Here is a 19,583-nt window from a genome sequence, read left to right on the forward strand (position 1 = left end):
CGATACAGTTGTCTGTATAGTCGCAGTATAATTGAGTTTTGGGTCCCATTGAGGTTTCTCCTCTTCAAATATGAAAGCACCAACTAATGATTGGAACCGATCCTTATCCAAGATCCAAATCCATAACCTACATCTAGTACTGGCTAAATTCACAAAAGTTCTGGAAAGTTCTAGATATTTCCTTAATAACGTCAATACCTGTTTGGTCACGGAACACTATGCACATATTTGGAGAATTGTTTAATAATTATCCTATAAAATTATAATTAATTGTACCTGTTAGAGTGCCAAAACTTGCAAAAATTGAATTAAAGAAAGACTGCAAAGTGAAAACAATTATAGCTGTAGGAGAATGTTTTCAAAAATTTCTCTGAAAATCTTTTTAAAGAATTAAAATCTGTCATATTTTGTGAGATATAGGATTTTTGAGAGAAGAGAACCATCACCCATGGATCACGGTATTTCTGTTCATTTCTTTGAATGACAGTGAGGTTAAAAATATTCTATCCGGGTCCGGGGGAACTCTTTTCACTTGTCCGTAGATTATTTTGTTTGAACATTCATATTTTTCCGTTTGAATCGAGAAAGGAATCTCGGTTTTTACGGTTCGTTAAGCGCTGTGCAGCCGGCCGGACAATTTCGACGTGTGTTTCATTTTATGACTAACACATCAAGGTCGTCGTCTACCACCATCTCCACACCACGACCTCTAAACCCCTCCACCACCACCACCACCTCTCAAAAACAAATCTGCAGCTGCTGACCGGTCTTTCGGTTTGCAAACTTTTTCCTTTGAAAGGAGCGTGTGCAAGTAGGTAACGATAAAAATGCGTATCGATCGGGAGGAGGAGGAGCACGGAATACACGGAGTCGAGAATGATGATCGCTCGATTCCCGATAGGATGTACTCCTTAAAAATGGTGACCAGGTAAGATTTCAGCCAGATCCTGTTCTCTAGGATTTCACTGGAAGTCCACTCCATTTAAGGAAACTCCTATTTCAAAGATTTTTCCCAGTGATTCCCCGTGGATTTCTGGATACTTCTAGATCAAAATCCATTCACATGGTGATCGCTTGATCTCCTTAATCATTCATTACACGCATAGCGACGCCCTTCTATTGCAGAAATTTCTGGAATTTTCTAGTGTGATCTACGATATTTCACTCCTTTTCTCTAAATCCACATTTATAGCCCCCTAATCTACATCGATAGAGGCTTGTTTACACTTTTTCTCAATCGCAAGAATTATTTTTAAGGTCTTAGGGTTGTAAGCTTCTAATCTAATCGTATATTCTACTAATTAGCCACTAATGCCAATGGGATCCCCTTGATAAACGTAAGTGCTTACGTACTACTAGGCCAAATTGTGTGCGTGTAAAAATAGCTCCGAGAAAATCCCGGAAATCCGGGATGTTCGCGCATCGTTTCTTCATGTAATCAATCAATTAGATCAGTTCTCCTCTAAAGTCTTCCTCTTTTTTTTTCGTCTTTCATCCTTATTCTACATGAATGGATTTTTTTGCTCTTCTTTTCCACTGTGCTCTCCTATCTGATCACTTTTATTAGCTTCAAATAACTTTTTTTCTTTTTCATAAAGTTTCAGAAACCTGAACAAAATTTTCTTTTCTCTCGATTTTCTCCTACGATTTCGATGTTTCCCTTTTTCTTTTCCACCTTCTATTTTCTTCTACAACTGTGAAAATCTTTCCTATTTTTTCTACTGTTTATTCTCTTCTAAAGTTTCGGAATTTTCTTCGGAATACAGTGAAATTATTTCTTTTGCTAAGATTTCTTATCATTTATTTATTGTTGTTATTTTTAAAGAAATAATTTTACGTAAAAATATATCTGATGAGACTCAATAGTAGATTTTTGCAAAGCGTCTAGCAAGGAGCATCTTCCAGAAAAATTCGGTTTCGAGCTCCTTCTGAATGTTTTCTGAGGGCACATCTGGTTTTCAATACCTTTTATTTATTTCATATTATTTATTTTTATTTATTTTTATTTTTCCAATATTTTCAATACCTAACAAGTTTAGAATATAGTAGAGAAATAATCAGAGCAGAAAATCAGCAGAAATTAAGGCAGAAATAATCAGCTCTATTTCAACTTTTTCTCTTGAAATTGTTAAAATTATTATCAAATTATTAATTATTAGATTTAAAATTATTATGTTCATCCGAGATTTTGATTTTTATGTAATATCCGAGATTTTCACGGAATTACTAGAAAATCAAATAATTTTCTGACCTGATCATAATGATCCTCATTTCATGAACCGGTGGTGCCTGTGTGATATTGATCTTGATCGGTGGGGGGTGACCGTGTGGGGGGAATTTCCGTGATTTTCAGGATTTCCGTGAATTTTTAACGATCACTAAGAGGTCCTCTCGGAATGCTCATGGAAAATTACTTAAATTCTTGATCAGATTATTTTTCTTTATTTCTCTTTTCTTTCAAGGAATTCATACAGGTTTTGCAAATCTCTACCTAAATCTCCTGGAAATTGATAGAATTTTCTATTTCAAAGAAAAATCCGATGTTCTTACGTGATTGGGATGATCGTTGTTTTTTTTTGCATTGACATAATTTTGATGGATATTCTAAGGTATTCAGTCATCCGGTCCTATTTTTTTTTCCATAAATATGACTTTAATGATGACGTTTTTCGATTTCTTGTCACTTGACCCACTTTATGTTTCCTTCATCTTCACTAAATGACCTAGAACAATTTCGTTTCAGATGGATTATGGAGCTTTTTCTGCCGAAATGGATACTCGTTCGTCCTACTTACGTCGCCTCATCCGATACGATAGTTACATTCGTTCGTTTCCTCCTCACATCGATCATCTCATTTGGTGGCACACAGGTTTCGACTCACTCGCTTGTAGGTTAAATATAGCGATTTTTTTTTCTGATCTTCTTGAAAATTTTCAATTCTATCTACTGTATTATAGATGCAGTAGTGCAGCGCTTTTCCTTCTCCACTTTAGGATCAGCCACCAGATCTTTTGGAAGCGTAAAATCATGGATGTCGGGAAATTTTACCCCCAGCAACGGAATAATATTCCCTGAGTCATTTCCAGAGGTAGTTCGCTGTCCTTGACCTGAATTCGATAACCGACCACATATGTGCATGGTCGTCGTTGTTTTGATAATTGATAGGTTGTCCCAGAAATTTTCCCACATTTTTAGACAATTTGACTCTTGAAATCCGCGAAGAAAAATGTTTCCATCGGTGACGTCATCGAAGTGATCATTGATCTTCACCCGTCGATCGAATCGATAGATCCTTCAATCATTTCGAATTAGGGATCAGGTGAACTTCAGAGTGAAAAGCAATTGACTATCGTGGAAAGGGACGTATCGCACCACCCAATGGTAACGGTACTACCGCAGAACATCGGCTCCTCAACCGCTACAGATCCCCGATGGTTTCATTCCGCGCTATGGAGACAGCTCGGAACTCCAGTCTTCATCAAAATCTCTAAATTTTAAGGATCTACAGTAATCAGAAACTAGTGTTTCTCTATTTAATCCTTACTTATGTGCGTTTTGTGTGTTTCAAAGAAAGTGGAGGAGGCCTGAATGAGGTCATTCATTGAGGCCAGGCCATAGACTATTAACCTTACCCGCATACAGTTCCCTCGCCCTCTATTCATTCTATATGTCGTTGGAGGGGGAAAAAAGCCGATGAACTATAGGAGTGGATTGACCTCAGAAATCACCTCCGGAGCCTCTTCATACATCCACACACACATTATAACCCGATTTCCCCCCTGATTCAGGGCAACCTACAGGTGTATGTGGGTCAGGCCGAAGATTGTCGTGTCGTGATTGTCGTCGTTTGATTGTGGGCAACTAACCAGTTATTTGCATCACGGGTTTATCATCGCTTATATTTTAACTTCTGATCCATCATATCCTGGGACCTGGACACGTTTCTTACTCTGGCGAGAGGCCTTATTTTTTGGAATCAGCTATTTCATGGATTTTTCCATGCTGTGGAAAAGTTTTCATATTTTTTCTGAAAAGAAGATGTTTCAAAAAAGTCGAACAACTAATTTTGCATGGATACTTCTTAAGATATGAAAGAGCTCCTTTTTTTCTCTTTTTTCTTCTTTTATAAATTATCAAGTGATGAGCGAATGAAAAATGCATTAACTGACTACTGTATGATATAAGAAGTAATTGAAATATTGCAAAATATATATAATATAGTATATATTAAATGGGGCGGGTGTGGTGTAACGGTTGGAGGTTCCGCTTCCTGCACGATCGATCGGAGGTTCGAATCCGCCCTAGTGCTCACCGAGCCCTTCATCCCTCCGGGGTCGATAAATTGGTACCAGACTTGTCTGGGAGGATAAAAACACTGACTTTAGACGTCGGCTAGCCACCGCAAGTCATCATAGCAAGTATAGGCCAGATACACGTTCGTGAACCTCAAACGATTCTGAATTGAAGTGAACGTGGAGGCGCATCCCAAGCGGACTGATTAACGCCAGAAACTTTATCCTTTATCCTTTATATATTAAATATAATAACGGAAATTTCCAGTGAATGAGCCAGCGAATTAAAAAATAACGAGGTTTTCGAGGTTTCGAGGTCTCGTCTGTGTATGAATGAGTAAATGAATGCGTAAACGGCCGCGTAGAAATGGCGGTCGTTGAGAGAATTAATAAATGACTAGGTGAGAGAAAGTGAGCCAGAAAGAATAAACAACAATTCCATTAATTACTGAAGGGTCGTTGAATCACTGATTACTGTAATCAAACGCGGTTTAGTGTATTTACACTAAATTAAATTCGGCATGTAAAAATCATAATGATTTTAATGATTTAGAAACGAAGATTTGATAGTTTAATGATTTAATAAGTGATTAATAATAAATGAGAAGTTAGGAGACTAAATGAATGAATGAATGAATGAATGAGTGAATGAATGAGTGAATGAATGAGTGAATGAATGAATGAATGAATGTATGAATGAATGAATGAATGAATGAATGATAGCAGAAAGAATGTATGAAGAAAAAAGAGAAAAGAGAGAAAAATATGACTGAGTAAATAAATGAGTGAATGAATGGAATGTATGAATGAATGAATGAATGAATGAAGAGAAACGAATAATTACGATAAAAGAGGGAAAAAAGCTAATTAATGAATGGATTAACTGCTTGAAAGAGAGGTTTAGGCCCTTGCATCGTCCAATTAATGGACGAAAAAGGAAAGACCGAGGAAAGAAAATTAGTGGTTAGTAATTAATTTGAAGAAAATCAGCGACGATACGATAATCATTTTAAGTTTTGTAATTCAGTTGAATTCCAGTAATCCTTAGGAGAATTATCTTTTTTTCGTATAAAAACTAGGAAGTGATTCCTTGGAAAAAGCGCATAGTGTACACGAATAAAGTTCTCTTCCGTTCCTGCAAAATTTTTTTTTTTTAAAACTTATTAACTAACATTATTCATTTATTAAATTATTAATTTTTTCAATATTGATTATTATTGGAATTTGTGATATTAATAATTTGCTTTATTATTATTATTTTCTAATATTAATATTTATTTACTTAAAAACCCTGAAACATATAAAAATATTAAAAATTAAAAAAAATTAAAAATTTAAAAAATTGATTAAAAATCAAAAGTAAATTAAAAATGTAAAAATACTGAATATTATTTATTAAAATACTTATTTATTATACATTTTAGTTACTATTGTTTACATATTGTTTATTAATTATAAAAAGTGTATATATAATTATTATTATATAATTATTAATTATTTTTCAAAAAATAAATGAGGCATAGAATTAAGTACACCTTGAAGATAGCATTCTATCTGACCACCTCCCTCCGCTTCCTCCCCCTACCTCTCCCCCCTCAATATCTTCTGCTATGTGGCCGTCCAATCGTATCCACTTCAGATCATTTTAATTCGCTATGTTTATCCGAAATATGTTTTCTCTAACGTCCTCTCCCCTCCACCACCACCGCCACGTCTCCTCGCCGATCTCTCTTCTTTTCTACTTCGTCCTCGAATATGAATTGCTCGCGTTGAACTGGTAATCAATCTTTTCCTCACGACGCGAACCCATCAGTCTCCTTCCTCGATTTTTTCTCCTTACGCTTTTGCTCGTCCATTCTACTACTACTACTACAACTGCTGCGCAAAAGGGCTCCGAACATTTTTCGTTAGGGAAACTTTTAGACGGATTCTACAGTAGCGAAAGTTGTTCTTCCAATGAATCTAAATCAACAAAAATCACATCCGTTTACTTTACTTTTATTTTTGTTTTTTTTTTGAGGGGGGGGGGATTTTTTCCCCGTTCATGGAAGGTATTTACTTGTTTGTTCCAGTAAATTATTGGAAACGCTTACCTGCATCAAATACGGGCTCAGAAAGTCAACAGACAAATATAGCTGGAACTGGAAAACTCTAAAGTAGAAATCTTAGAAATTCTAGAAATTGAGCAGTTTATTTTAAATAGGAGTGGAATTCAAATTCGTTCTTTTTTTTGGGAAGAGGTGATTTTTTTCCACCGTTTATGAAAGAAGCTGGTTTGTTCTGATAAATTATTGGAAACGCTTAGCTGAATCGGATACGGATTCAGAAAGTGAACTAACAAATATCGCTGGAACTAGAAAACTTAAAAAATTAAGTTCTTGAAACTCTTAAAACTGCGCATTTTAATTTAATTTAAATGGGGAAGAGTTGGTTTTTTTTTCAAATTTCCGGATCGTCGTCGAGAAAGAGTTATAACTTCTCTGCTTATTTATTACTTTTTTTTTACTAATTTGTTTTTTTTTTATTTTCCAAAATCTTTTTATTCACATCGTATTAGTAGTGAATCATTCAAAAGAAACTATAATATACGTGGGTCGAGCAGAAATAATTCGCAAGAAAATTTTTTCGCCTATTTTTCTCCTCCCCTGCTATAATTCACGGATGCTCTCTACGCTAGAATTAGCTACATATTTTGCACTGTCGCTGATATAATATCCTCTTTTTTTGTCGCGTGTACGTGTTGTAGTGAAGTCGTCAGTTGTCTCCTGGGCATACATACACACCCGCTTCCAGACAAATACATACACATACAGAGAATCGACAACGACATTATTATATTGAGTTTTGAGAAAAAAAAACCGCTAATATGTAGTATAGATTTGCGAAACTACATACTTGCAACGTTTAAGGAACGTTGTAAAATTCCATAAAATCGGTGAATTTTCTAGGAAATCATCCATGGATTTCGTTCGCAGTATAGGGTCACTTTTTCCGCATTTTTACTTTTACTGCCTATTCATGGATTTTTTTTGGCAATATTTCTTGTGAAATTCATTATGAAAAAACATGTAATCGTCTATTTTTGCGCTATATCTTCTGTTTTTAGAAAAATTTCAAAAAAAAAGAAAAATTCGAAAAAAAATTAATTTTTTTTTTCAGGAGAAAAGTGTATTTTCTGTGCTTGTATGCCATGGATTCGATTCGCAACAGCAGCTGATTTGATTCGCTCTCTTCCCTATGTATATGAGAATATTTTTATGGGATTAATCAAGGATTTATTTATTTTTTCTTGGATTTAGTCACTTTTTCAACAAAAACAAAGGTCCCAAAAAGAAAGTGTTTTGCTAATCTAGCACACATCGATGACGTCTTAACCTCATCGGAAGAGTTTTTCCTGTCCCTCTTCTATATTAGGTGAAGCGGCGTCATCTACTGGCCAGCCAGGTTGCAGTGTTGTTCGGAATTTGTTTCCGGAATTTTCTCGACTCGGCTCGGCTCGGCTTATCATGCAGTTTTGTTAGAGTACATACGTACGTAAGTACGTACACACACACACACATACATGTGTGCCAATGCCCTCATATGGTGCACATTTATTGATCTTCATGTGCTGCGTCTTATCCGAGTTCTCGTATTATATTGAAGCACTTGAGCCATTCTATTCGCATCATCATTCAAAGCCAGCCCGTCCGGCCGGCCGGCCGTCCGTCCAGTCCCATATGCAGCCTCCCGCGGCCGATGGAGGGATGGAGGGAGAGAGAGAGTGGAGAGGAGAAGACCTCTTCCTCAACGACGAGGACAACGAGGACGCGAGAAGGAAGGAGGAGAAGAAGGACGAGTGCCACGCCCACGTCCTTCTGTTACTCGCCCCCGAGGCCTTTGTCCACCCTCGACCTGGGCCGCCCCGAATTTATTTATTTCGATGATGATCAGCCGACGCTTTTTTTTTCTCGCCTGGTTCTTTTCCGTTTGAGATCCTTCCGAATAGCATTGTGTTGCAATTAGTAGCGGATAGCATTTGCAAAATCGATTTTTTTCTGGCGCAACTTGATTGCATCCACCCACATTTAATAAGAAATGGAACATAATGTCGTGCCTTCGCCGTAAATTTGTTTATTTCAATAAGTTCCCAGCAAAATTTTCGTTTTACCACTTCCCCATTCCTTCACTCGCTCATTCATTCATTCATTCATTCATTCACTCATTCATCCACTTTTTGCAAGAACATAAACTTCTTTTTTTGTGATAGCCGTTTTTGCGTTGATACGCAGCATAATTTTTATTTAATGTGAAGTGGATTTTTTCAAGTCTCTTCTAGAAGTAGAGATCCTAATTTTTGTTTAATTTAGAGTTCTGGATTCTGTGCTAATTTTGGAGAGGTCTCTATCCTTAACAGCTTTTTCCCCCCCTAAACATTCATTATTTTTGCTCAAAGATTTTCAGGCGCATTTCCACTTTCTTTTTTGTTTCTGGAGAATTGATTAACTCCAGAAATTGACTCTTAGAGATCTTTAGCGACCCTTTGAGTTTAAAAGTGACCATTCTTCTAACCGTTGACTCGCTAATTAATTGTTAATATTTACAAGCCGTGGATATGCGTAAAAGAATTCAGGAAAAAACAGAAAACGCCCCACTTGAGCTTCAACGATATAAAACATGCGGTTGAAACGGGGGGGGGAACCTTCGAGAACTCTCTCTCTCTCCTCTTCTGTCGAAAACCCAATTAAGTCTAGTTAGAATTAGAGCTTTTGCGGATTTATGGCCGTTTTTTTCTCGCCATGGATTCTAATCGAATTTCAATGTTTGCTCAAGCATAGATGCTAGAAAAAGTGGTTTGCTTAGGCGAAACGTTCGCGGGGAAAAAACGTTCGCATTTACAAGTTCATGGACTCTTCGGCGACCATCGTTCCGGATATTTCCGTCCACTCACTCATTCACATCGATCCATTCGTTATCTTTTAATTATGTTGGGTCATTAGAAAGTTTTTAATCGTCTGGGGGAACACTGCTACTAGCTATATTAATTTGAAATCCTTATTTCTATCTTTTCTGGAAGATTTTTTAAAAAATAAAATTATTTCAAAAATTAAAAAAGTAGCCACTCAGTAAACTAGTTTTTAATAGAAAGCTATAACAACATTTTCAACTCTAACTCCTCTAGGTGGATTCGAAACGATCCACCTTTTTAATTTTAGTCTCTATCTTGTTTTTATTACATGTTTTTGGATTATTTGATTTCCGAATAAGAATTCAATATTTCCTCTGAAATTCTGAAGAAAATCGTGTATCAAGGGCTACGATTTTATTGATTACCTCTCAAAATTTGTAGAATTTCAAGGTCTCAATTTTCAAATTTTCACTGAACTTTGGTGTTTTCTTTCCAAAACAAATAATAAAAACACAAATAAACAAATAAATAAAACAAAAAAAAGAGTTCTTTTTTGGAACAGTAATCTATGTGTGACAATTATCTTCAATCAGAGAACCGGAACAACTTCGACACGTCTTCTGTTTCTTCCCTTTTCTCTTCTTTTTCGATTTTCACCAATCTTAATCCACGATCCATGAAAGAGAAAAAAACAAATGAATAAATAAAACAAACAAACAAATTTTTTTAGAGCAGTAATCTATGTAATTATAGAGAACCCATCCCGAATCATTATTAATTACTCATTTTTCTGTTCTATCCGGAACAACTTTTTCAAATTCCGTGGTTTTTTCAACCCTTTCCGATCCTATTTTTTGCTGATTGGTACTTGCTTTTTCAATTTTAGCCAGGTTTCAAAGCATCAATGTATATAAGAAAAATTGAAAAATTATCCTATATCAAAAATAATTAAATAATACTAGGAGCAATAAAAAAGAAGAAAATTTTTGTGTTGACAGGGTGGAAGAAAAATTTCAAGAAAAATTATATATCTGATACAACTGTGTATTCGTGGAACGAAATCCAAATTAGTTAGTAACTCTTCAAATCTCCTGTTTTTTTCTGTTTCCATTTATTAAATCCGTTTATTAAATATAACTTAAATCATATTTTACCCGTATTTTGATGGAAATTTTGAATAGCAAGAAAAAAAAAACCAGTTTATCCAAAAAAAGCTTTCTTTGTGCAAAAAAAAATTGTTGACATGCCCGTAAGGCGGCACGGATGTGGAATTTAAGGAAATGAGATCGAGGAATATTGACGCTTTGGATTTTCCATCTCAGGATCTTATGAAGTAGAAAAATTTGAAGAATTACAGATATTTATTAATATTCATTCAGAAAAAAAAACTCCCGCTTAGTCTATAGCCTGACGGAGCTTTTCTGGATCTTTCACAGAATCTTCCAGTCTCTGACAAAAGTGTGAAGGAAGTGATGATCGTTAAAGTTAGGAAAACATTTTGGTCAAGGTTAGCCCTTTCCTAACCTTTTATGATATGAATTTCAATGATTACTATGTTTTTTTTGTTTTGTATGATATGACTTAGAGTTAATTCTGGATGGATCCTGGATGTCACAACCACACCGCTGAACCCTCGCGTGACTCATTCTCACCTACTAACCCCAATTTCCCCAATGCACTCTCTTATAATGAAACGAAAATCCCCAACGGATGTCTAATAGACGGACAAAAGAGATCATTCTTCGATAAATTGTAGGTCCCATGGATCCGAAGTGAAAAAAAAAAACTGGAATGCACTTCGAAACGGAGAGGAGAGTTTACTTTCAAGGAAAGAATGATTGGAGCACATTTGAATACTGACAGCGTTTATGAATGAGGCATTTTCTCATGCTTAATGGTCTATTCGAATGGCTCGAGCCGCATAGAAGTAGTTCTCGTTTGTTTGTTTCCTCCAATCTCAATTCTAGCCCGATACGAAATTCCCCCCCCCCGCTTCCTCCCCGTTAAATAAAATCCTAAAAAAATTCCAGCATCTCTAAATATCGCTACATCATTTTATTTCAAAAAGTCCCCGAATTATCCTAGAAAGTTCCTGGGTTTTCTTAAGAGAAATTTCTATATTTTCTTTTTTTTGTACTTTTTCTTACTATTTATTTTTTTACTATTTATATTATTTACTTTTTTTTACTATTTATATTTATTTATTTTTTTAAAAGAGGCTATGTATTTAAGTGTTATTTCTTTAAAACTCGTTCATTACTGCTGAGAAAACAGGCAAAAAAAAAGAAAACAAGGACACTACTAGAAAACTTAGGCTCGGAAAATATTTTCTTTCTTTCTTTCGTGGAAAAGCGAAGAAATGTGAGCTGTTTTCCGGATTTGTCCCCTCACTTACCTCTGAATCAGCTTGGTGCTGGAGTTCACTCGCCAATTCCAACTATGAAACCATGGGTAAACCAAGTTATGTGGCAATTATCAAGAAAAATAAGAAATTCCGATTTTCAACGCGAAACTTTACTGTCGTTCCGCTGTTTTCTTCCTGTGTTGATCTCCTGATTTATTTATAAATCCTGACTCAGGTATTCAACACTCTTTTACGGTAATAGAGCCTTTCTTTTTGGCTCATTAGTAAAAAAATGCAATAATAACCCACAATAATGACCATAAGTAAATAAAATAATAAATAATAATAATAAACTAGTAAGAAATCCAAGTAACAACTATATAAATTGAATAAAAAGCAGTAAACAAAATAAATAATGAATAAGTTGGCGATTAACTGAACATTTATCGCTAAATAAAATAAATGAGTAAGTTGTAACTAATGAATATTTTCAAAATGAAAGTAGTTGACTAAATAGTAAATAATAAATCTCTTCTAAAATAAATAAAAATAAAAAACAACTTTTTTTCTTGCTTTCAGCATAGCGTTCCTTCTCCTATTCACCTGCCATTGTAACTCCATTCATCAAATATTTATGAGGGATTTTTCTCATCTGCTTCCCTCTTCAAAAATCCTCCATAATGACATTCGAAACTGACATGTACATAAAATACTCGACGTTCTCATTCGTACTCGTTTCTTAGTTGCCCACCGGTTGTCAGTTTTTTTCCATTTCACTAGACCTATATGAATTATTACTGGACATTTCTAAGCACTACACATACCATTTAGAATTGCTCACAATCCCTACGATACGACAATGAACAAACGTCCAGCGGGTCATCAAAGCTCCGCTAAACAACCGTTGTGCCGTGTAGGTCATTGTCCGGAAGAAAAAAAGACGTATACTTAATTGGCTGTAAGGTTAGGTGGATCGTTGCAATCCGTGCTGAAAGAAAAAACTATCCAGAGTTTTTTTTTGAAACCATCAAGAGCTCAAATTTTCCCTGTGCTTTTTTATTTTGTTCATTTATTTAACTCCTTATTTGAAAATATATTCGCGTGAAATTCTTAAGAAACTTTTTTAATGTAATAATTAATATAATCTTCAATGTAATTTTTTTAATGTAATTTTTAGTGTAATTTTAATTTAATATAAAAATACTGTATTTGTGCTATAGAGTTTATCGAAAATTACTAGTTTGACCCTTCCTTTTATTTTTGCTTCTATTTACGACGCATCCACGGGTATATTCGGAAAATTAAATTCTTATTTCGATATTTCCCTCTCTACAAAATTTCAAATTTAAAATGTTCGTTACAGTATTTTGATACATATGGTAACATTTAGTACGTATACCCCTCCCCCCTCCTCCTCTTCCTTCCCTCACGCGGAAAAAAAAACTGGATTAAGCTTAACTCTCTGGCAAAAAAGTACACATTTCTTGAGAATCCGTTCCTTTCACAATTGAATCTTTTCAGGACCGACACGCTTTCGACTACTAAAGATTTCAAGGAATTTGAGACTGCAAGGATGTGTTTTTTTTTTTCAAAAAAAAGTGTTCTTTCCTGTTTCTGGGATCATATCAAGGGGAACTATTATAGAAAAGGAAGGTTAGCAGAAAAAAACTTCGATTTTTTAATTCGTATAAAAAAAATAAAAGGTAAAGTATTAAAACAAATTATAACTAGAAAAAGAAAATATAAACTAGAAAGGAAATAAATTAGTTTTAAAGCATGACCTAACGTGAATCACAAAGTTGTATTTTTATTGAGAAAAAAAACATATTGTTATTTCGGACAATTACTTATCAATAACTAATGTTTTAAATCACAATTTTGAAAACTTTGAAAATTAAATGACCACCCGGAGAAAACATTTTTTTCTCCGGGTGGTCATTTAATATGAACAAATAATAGTAAAAGCAAATAACAAATAAATAATAACAAATAAATAAACAAATAATAGGAGTAAAAGCCCATTAATGAGCTTATTCATCACATTTTTTTCCGGAAAAAAAATCGTTTTAAATTGTTCATTTGGGATTCGTCGCAGTGCTCTCCAGCCAGCTGCTACGTCTACGCCAAGGATCATATTACTTCCAACTATTGAATATGTGTGAAATTTCTTTCAGCAGCGTCAGTGCAATTAAATAATTCAATAGGTCGTCGGAAGATGTCCAATACGTTCCACGAAGAAAATTATATCGCGGTCTAGTTGGTCTTTTCATTTTTGGACCACTGCAAAATTCTCGAGTGGTGCAGTAAAACATTGATTTATTCGCTGGGAATTGTTCATTCTCTAGTTCATGCATTTATTTCTATCAAATTCATCCATTCATTCACTCATTCATTCATTCATTCATTCATTCATTCATTCATTCATTCATTCATTTACTCACCTAATCAACTATTAATATTAATTTTTCATGCATTTAAACGATAGGTTATCTGTTCGCAGTCTAAATTTTTCTAAATGTATTTAATTACTCGTCTATTTATTTGTTTACTTGCTTATTTATTTGTTTCTGCACGCAATTACCCACTTATTTATTTATTCACATAATTGTTTTCTAGTTTATTTCTTCAATGCCTTTTTTCATTTTCTAGTTTATTGGTCATTTATTCGGTCTTGAGAAAGTTATTTACTCATTTTTTCAACCATTCATTCATTCATTCATTCATTCATTCATTCACAATCCGTTCATTTATTCACTCATTCATTAAGTCATTCGTTTATCTATTTATGTAATGAGCTGTTAAGCTATTCACAAAATTATCCTAATTCAACCAAAAAACTTTTTTAACCTATTCAAAACTTTAATTTTTCGAATTTTTTAAAATCTTATTTCCCTGACCCCCCCCCCTCTCTCTGTTCACATTATTTCTTGGGCGGTCTTTCTATCCTTCTCTTTCTTTCTAGTCCTCCATTTTTCCTCCACTTGTTTTTTTTTCTTTTCATGCTTTCTTTTATGTTTCCGCTTAATTCACTGTGCTTTTGCTACCTACTCTTTCTTCTCTCTTTTTCTTTCAGTTCCCATTTTTCAAACCAAATTCCATCCATCATTGTTTAGTCGGAAGTTTCGTCATTTCCATTCCTCCTGAACGTCTCAAGTCTTCTACAGATTCAGTTATATTTATGGAAATTAGAACATTTTTTAAATTCCAATCCAGCCCCACTAATTCCAGAAATTCCAAGAATTTCAGAGCTCCCAACATTTTCACTTTTTGTAACCTATTTTGACCGAGGAAGGAACTCCCATGAAGCGAGATAAGTAATAACTTTTTTTTTCGTCTTAAATCAAGATAACAGTGCAGTAACCTCTCTAAAATAATCCTATGCTAGTAGAGTTGGAGAAGAAAAATTTATGACTAGGATTCTCCAGGGTAATCCTGGAACTTTCGATTGTTTGCACACATCCACTACGCTTTGTTACCCGAGACATTTGAAGCGAATGTGGTGTCCTCGTTGGACACGTTTTTCCTCCTATTTATATTTTCCCTCCTCCTCCTCCTTAAGCGTATTAGTGTGAGGGAAAGCTAGAGGATGAGATGACATCTTCCGCTCTCATCATAGAGGAGGTTCTCATCTGATCAGGCCACACAAGCAGGAGGTGGTCGTCGTCCAGAGAGAGAAAAAAACAGACATCCAGAAACAATCATTTCGGCTCCTGTTTCTCCCTCTCTCTCTCCCTTTCCTTAATGACGTTATAAATCTAATCCGCTTTAATCTCACTGCCTCATTTCGGGAGCAGCCGGCGGGCTACGGCTTGAATGTTCACCGCCATCTCTCGTTCATATCTGACTCGTTCTCATTCGTTGAAATCCTTGATAGGTGGATAAGTTTGGGGAGTTTGGATTTTTTTTGGAAAAAATTTACATTTATGGCATCTACGTCGTCCGCTATCCCTTTCTTTCAAAGAATTTTTTTTTTTCGAAAAAAAAGTAAAGTAAATAATTGTAAATAGTAAACATCACTCCGTGTTTTGAGGCTGACGGAAGGACAAACCTCATTTTCAACTCACCATCTGCAAAATCTTAGCGCTTAGATTTTCCTGTAGGACTTTTTTTAGGAAGAAAAAAAAGTCCTACAGGAAAAAAGTTGGAAAAATCCCTGGAAAATCGACGAACTACTTCAAATGATTTTTTTATTTACTATACATGGTCACGTACGTCCTAAAAAAATATTTCAGAATGTTCTTTTTGTGGATTAAGCATTTCCTCCCCCTGATTTCCTTAAAAATTCTTCTTTAAAAATTCTTCCGTCCCTTTTCTTTTTCCCACTGTTTTCGTTTTTCCTACGCTCCACCACTTTATTTCTCGCTTTTTCAAAGAAACTAGTTTCGAGAATTACACTTACTTGGATTTCTTTAGAAGTAAATTTATTTGTCCACTTATTTCACTTCCATCGGTTCCTCACGTGTTTTTTTTTACCTTTTTCGCCGTTACACTCAACTTTTTCCCTTCTCAATTTGCTTTCTTTTCTCTAACTTCGTAACTTTTTCTTGCCATTAGAGAGGAGAATTTATTGGATTTTATTCTGGGATTTTTTTTCTTGCTGCGCTCATTTTTTTCTGATTTTGCTCACTTTTTGTTTCTCCTTTCTTTTCGTTCTTTTCCTCTATCGCATATACAATTCTTTTTCTATCATCTGTTTGTTTTCTATTTCTATTTTCAAAATCGCTGATCATATGCGAAAGGGAATTGGATGAAAGGAAAGAAAAATGATAGAAAAAAGAAATGATTCCGGGAACGCGGGGAAGAGAGAACTTTTCTCCTTCCTCTTCACCTCATTCTCTCAGATCATTCTCATCTTTTTGTTCCTCCAGTTCCATAAGAAGAAAACGTTTTCGTTTATACATTCATTTATACATATACATATAATGTATTTTTTTTCACAATTTTTCTCCTTTTTTTCAAAAACGCTCTACAATCATCCGTTATTCATCAGAATGAACCAGTGATAGAGAAATCGTCCTTCGATCTTCTATCACCGCTATTTGGAAAAAAAAATTCGATTATTTCTTCGTCAATCTTTTCCTTCGGGTTTTCTCTGTTTTTTTTTTTGTTTTTTTTAAAGAAATTTTCGGTTCATTTTGACTGGATAAAATGGATAAAATGTTGATAGCGGAATCAGTAATCTCAAACTCAACTGGTCTCAACTGGAAGTCCTGATTGTGTTGTTACGGTCGGTCACAAGTTCTCCGATTTTCCACAATCAGGTCTTATGTCAGATGATTTTTAACCTCCGAAATGGTTGTAATTCCCCTTACTCTTTGCTTTGTTGTGGCGTGGTTTTTTTTTTCATTCGTGTCAGTTGTCCGCGTTCTCGCGTTTATCTCGTGAATCGCCGAAGAGTATATGTACTACATACATCTATTTGCATTTCATGCATAGCTATATCCGAAATATTCATTTCATTCCAGAATGTGCAGCATTTCGGGTTAATGGAGTTTACTCGTCATCGACGGCTCAACTCACACACACACGCACACACACACGGTGGGTGTGCGTCAATCCAAATAGCTTATCCTCAACACCTCAGCTAACATTTCTTCAAAGGAGAACGTGAATTTCAGGATTTTACCGAGGTTAGGTTAAGATTTTTTATTTGAGCTTCTCTTTATTTACTTGTGGTTACAGCGATTTTTTTCCAGAAGATTTCCTTTTTCAGGAAAAAATGTTGCTTTTTCTGCCGACAGGAAGGCGCTGTGTGTTTGCCTTCGCAAAGAAAAAAAAAACGGAATTCTATCGTCCAGTCGTTTTTGCACTGTTAAAATTTACATTTAAATAATTAATTAAACAATTATTTAATAAGTAAAGTGCAGCGTAAATTATAGCATCAAATTAATTGCTCTCCGAATAAAAATAGACACACATAGTGCCGGATCATTTTTACTGTGATTTTCAGGAAAGAAATTCCTATTCACTATCTATTTTTTATTCCTATTCACTGTTTCAGGATTCCCGAAAATTGAAAGGAAAAAAGAGAAGAGAAATTCACTTAAAAATGTCTCGTGGAAGTTATCCCAAGCCGTAAGTATCCCGGCCTGCTTTTCTCTGGACCAAAAACTCCTCTTCATAGGGGATTTCCCACCAATTATGATCCAATTCAAATACAAAAAAATGGTTGGATTCGAATTTTTTGCTGCCCGTTTCGCTCCCATCTGAGTTGAGTACATAGCTTAATCTCTTTTATGTATTTACATAATATTAGCCTTCATAAGCACGTAAAATAAATAGCCTCTCATCAGAAATTAAGAAATTCGAATGAGTATTCGAATAATTCTGGAAATCTTCCAGATCTTGTGGATTTTCGATATAATCTTCGAAAAAATGACAATATTTTGATGATCTACTGCCTCAGTAAAACTTCGTCGGAATCTCTTTTTTTTGGAAGGTAATAAGAATACGATCTCAGATAAAACTCCCTGGATTTTCTCCCTTTGAAAATTTTTCTACGTTTCAAAGGTCATTGGATGGATCAATAGAATGTTTACTATGCCTTCGGCCAAGTAGTTCCGTGAGTTGGATCCTCTCCAGGGGTCTGGATCCGCTCGCATTTTTCCCCTCGTATTTTTCATGTATCAATTTATTTCGTCATTTTTTCGCCATGTCTCGGATAATCCGCCGAGCAGATTAGCTGACATACGTCGTCGTCGCCGTTTCTTTCGAGCTTCAGTCGATCTTTGGGCCCTATGAGCCCCAGTGAAAGAAACGCGTGAGGCGGGAGGAAGCGAAGACTCTCCACCCTCCTCCTACCTACCCACTCTCTTTGCTCATCTGCCTTTTTTCATGTAGATTTCATTCGGTTTCATCTGACCAACGTTGAACACCATTCATATACGACGTTTGGTAGGAAAAAACCTGCGATTGGGACTCGGTCCCACACATTACAATCCGCTACAATACGTGCTCATTGTCGTGTTAGGACCATCATAGGGGGAATTGCCTCGTGGATGCGTGTGCGCTGGGAATGGTCAAAGATCCTTGAATCGACTTCGCCGCTTCGCTGCTGCTGCGGCTGCTGTTTCTGCAGCGAAGCGGCAGAAAAGCAAAGCAGAACATTCGTTTAAAGTGCAACAGCGACGACACGGAAAGAAAAAGCGAACGATGAGGAAAACACGGAAAAAGTGCAGTCGTCGCGCGACGAGAATTGTTTGTGATTCCGGGCGGTTGTGAACTTTTATTTGCTAACCGTGTGCCCTTTTTGCTGATTATTTTCTTTTTTTTTTTCTTTATTTCATCATTCCTTATGCACATAAAGCATTAAAGGATGAACTGCTGAGGAACTATTGATAATTATCCATGAGGATGTGTGGACGCTTTCGACTTCGATTCTGCATCGTTTAAGGTTTATTAACATTTTTGAGCTCTACAATGACCTGAAGAGGCCCATCGGATGTACTAGGTAGGTATTTTTATCCTTCCCGACAAGTCTGTGTTTCGATCTACGTGTTTCGCGATCCCGAAAGAATTAAAGGTTTAGTTGGCTCTCGGGTGGTTTCGAACCATCGATCACGTTGGACGCAACGAAATCTCTTACCAACTGCGCTACACCCCACTACACCCGAAACCACTTATACCGCTTAGTTTCCTAATTTCCTCCATCTTTGAGATGCTGAAAGCGATGGAACGGAAATTAAAAATGCGGTCAATCCGTGGGTATTAAATGATCCCAGGGATTTGGAGAAATCCACATAATCAGGAGTGGATTTGGTTAGCGGGATCAAGAAAAATCTAAAAAAAAGAAGAAAATCTAGACCTGGATCGGTGTTATGCGAGGTTTTTAAGAGCACACGGAATGCACAAAGTCTTAATCCTGACCACTTCATATCTATTTTTAATGAGTGACTAAAGAAATAAAAATAGAGCTAGAAAAATAAAACTAAGAACTAAAAAAACTAACTAAAATAACTCAATCGCCTATTAAAAAAATTCTACATTTTTAAGAAATATTTCTCAGATTTTTTTCGGAGCAGATTTTTTTCAAACATTTTTACATTTTAGACAATTCTA

The 19,583-nt window shown here is 35.4% G+C and overlaps 2 protein-coding genes across 2 annotated transcripts; both read left to right on the forward strand.

Annotated features, from left to right (window-relative positions):
• Positions 1 to 827: 827 nt before the first annotated feature.
• On the forward strand, positions 828 to 7,515 carry RB195_012403 (uncharacterized protein; the record flags this gene model as incomplete). Its single annotated transcript, XM_064194235.1, has 3 exons — positions 828 to 928; positions 2,744 to 2,888; positions 7,453 to 7,515. The coding sequence occupies 3 exons, from the start codon at positions 828 to 830 to the stop codon at positions 7,513 to 7,515; spliced, it is 309 nt and encodes a 102-aa protein (XP_064051818.1).
• Positions 7,516 to 7,865: 350 nt separating this feature from the next.
• RB195_012404 (uncharacterized protein) lies at positions 7,866 to 8,219 on the forward strand (the record flags this gene model as incomplete). Its single annotated transcript, XM_064194236.1, has 1 exon — positions 7,866 to 8,219. The coding sequence occupies one exon, from the start codon at positions 7,866 to 7,868 to the stop codon at positions 8,217 to 8,219; it is 354 nt and encodes a 117-aa protein (XP_064051819.1).
• Between the last annotated feature and the right edge of the window lie 11,364 nt (positions 8,220 to 19,583).

The sequence above is a fragment of the Necator americanus genome, chromosome III, assembly GCF_031761385.1.
Source record: "Necator americanus strain Aroian chromosome III, whole genome shotgun sequence".
NCBI lineage: Eukaryota > Metazoa > Nematoda > Chromadorea > Rhabditida > Ancylostomatidae > Necator > Necator americanus.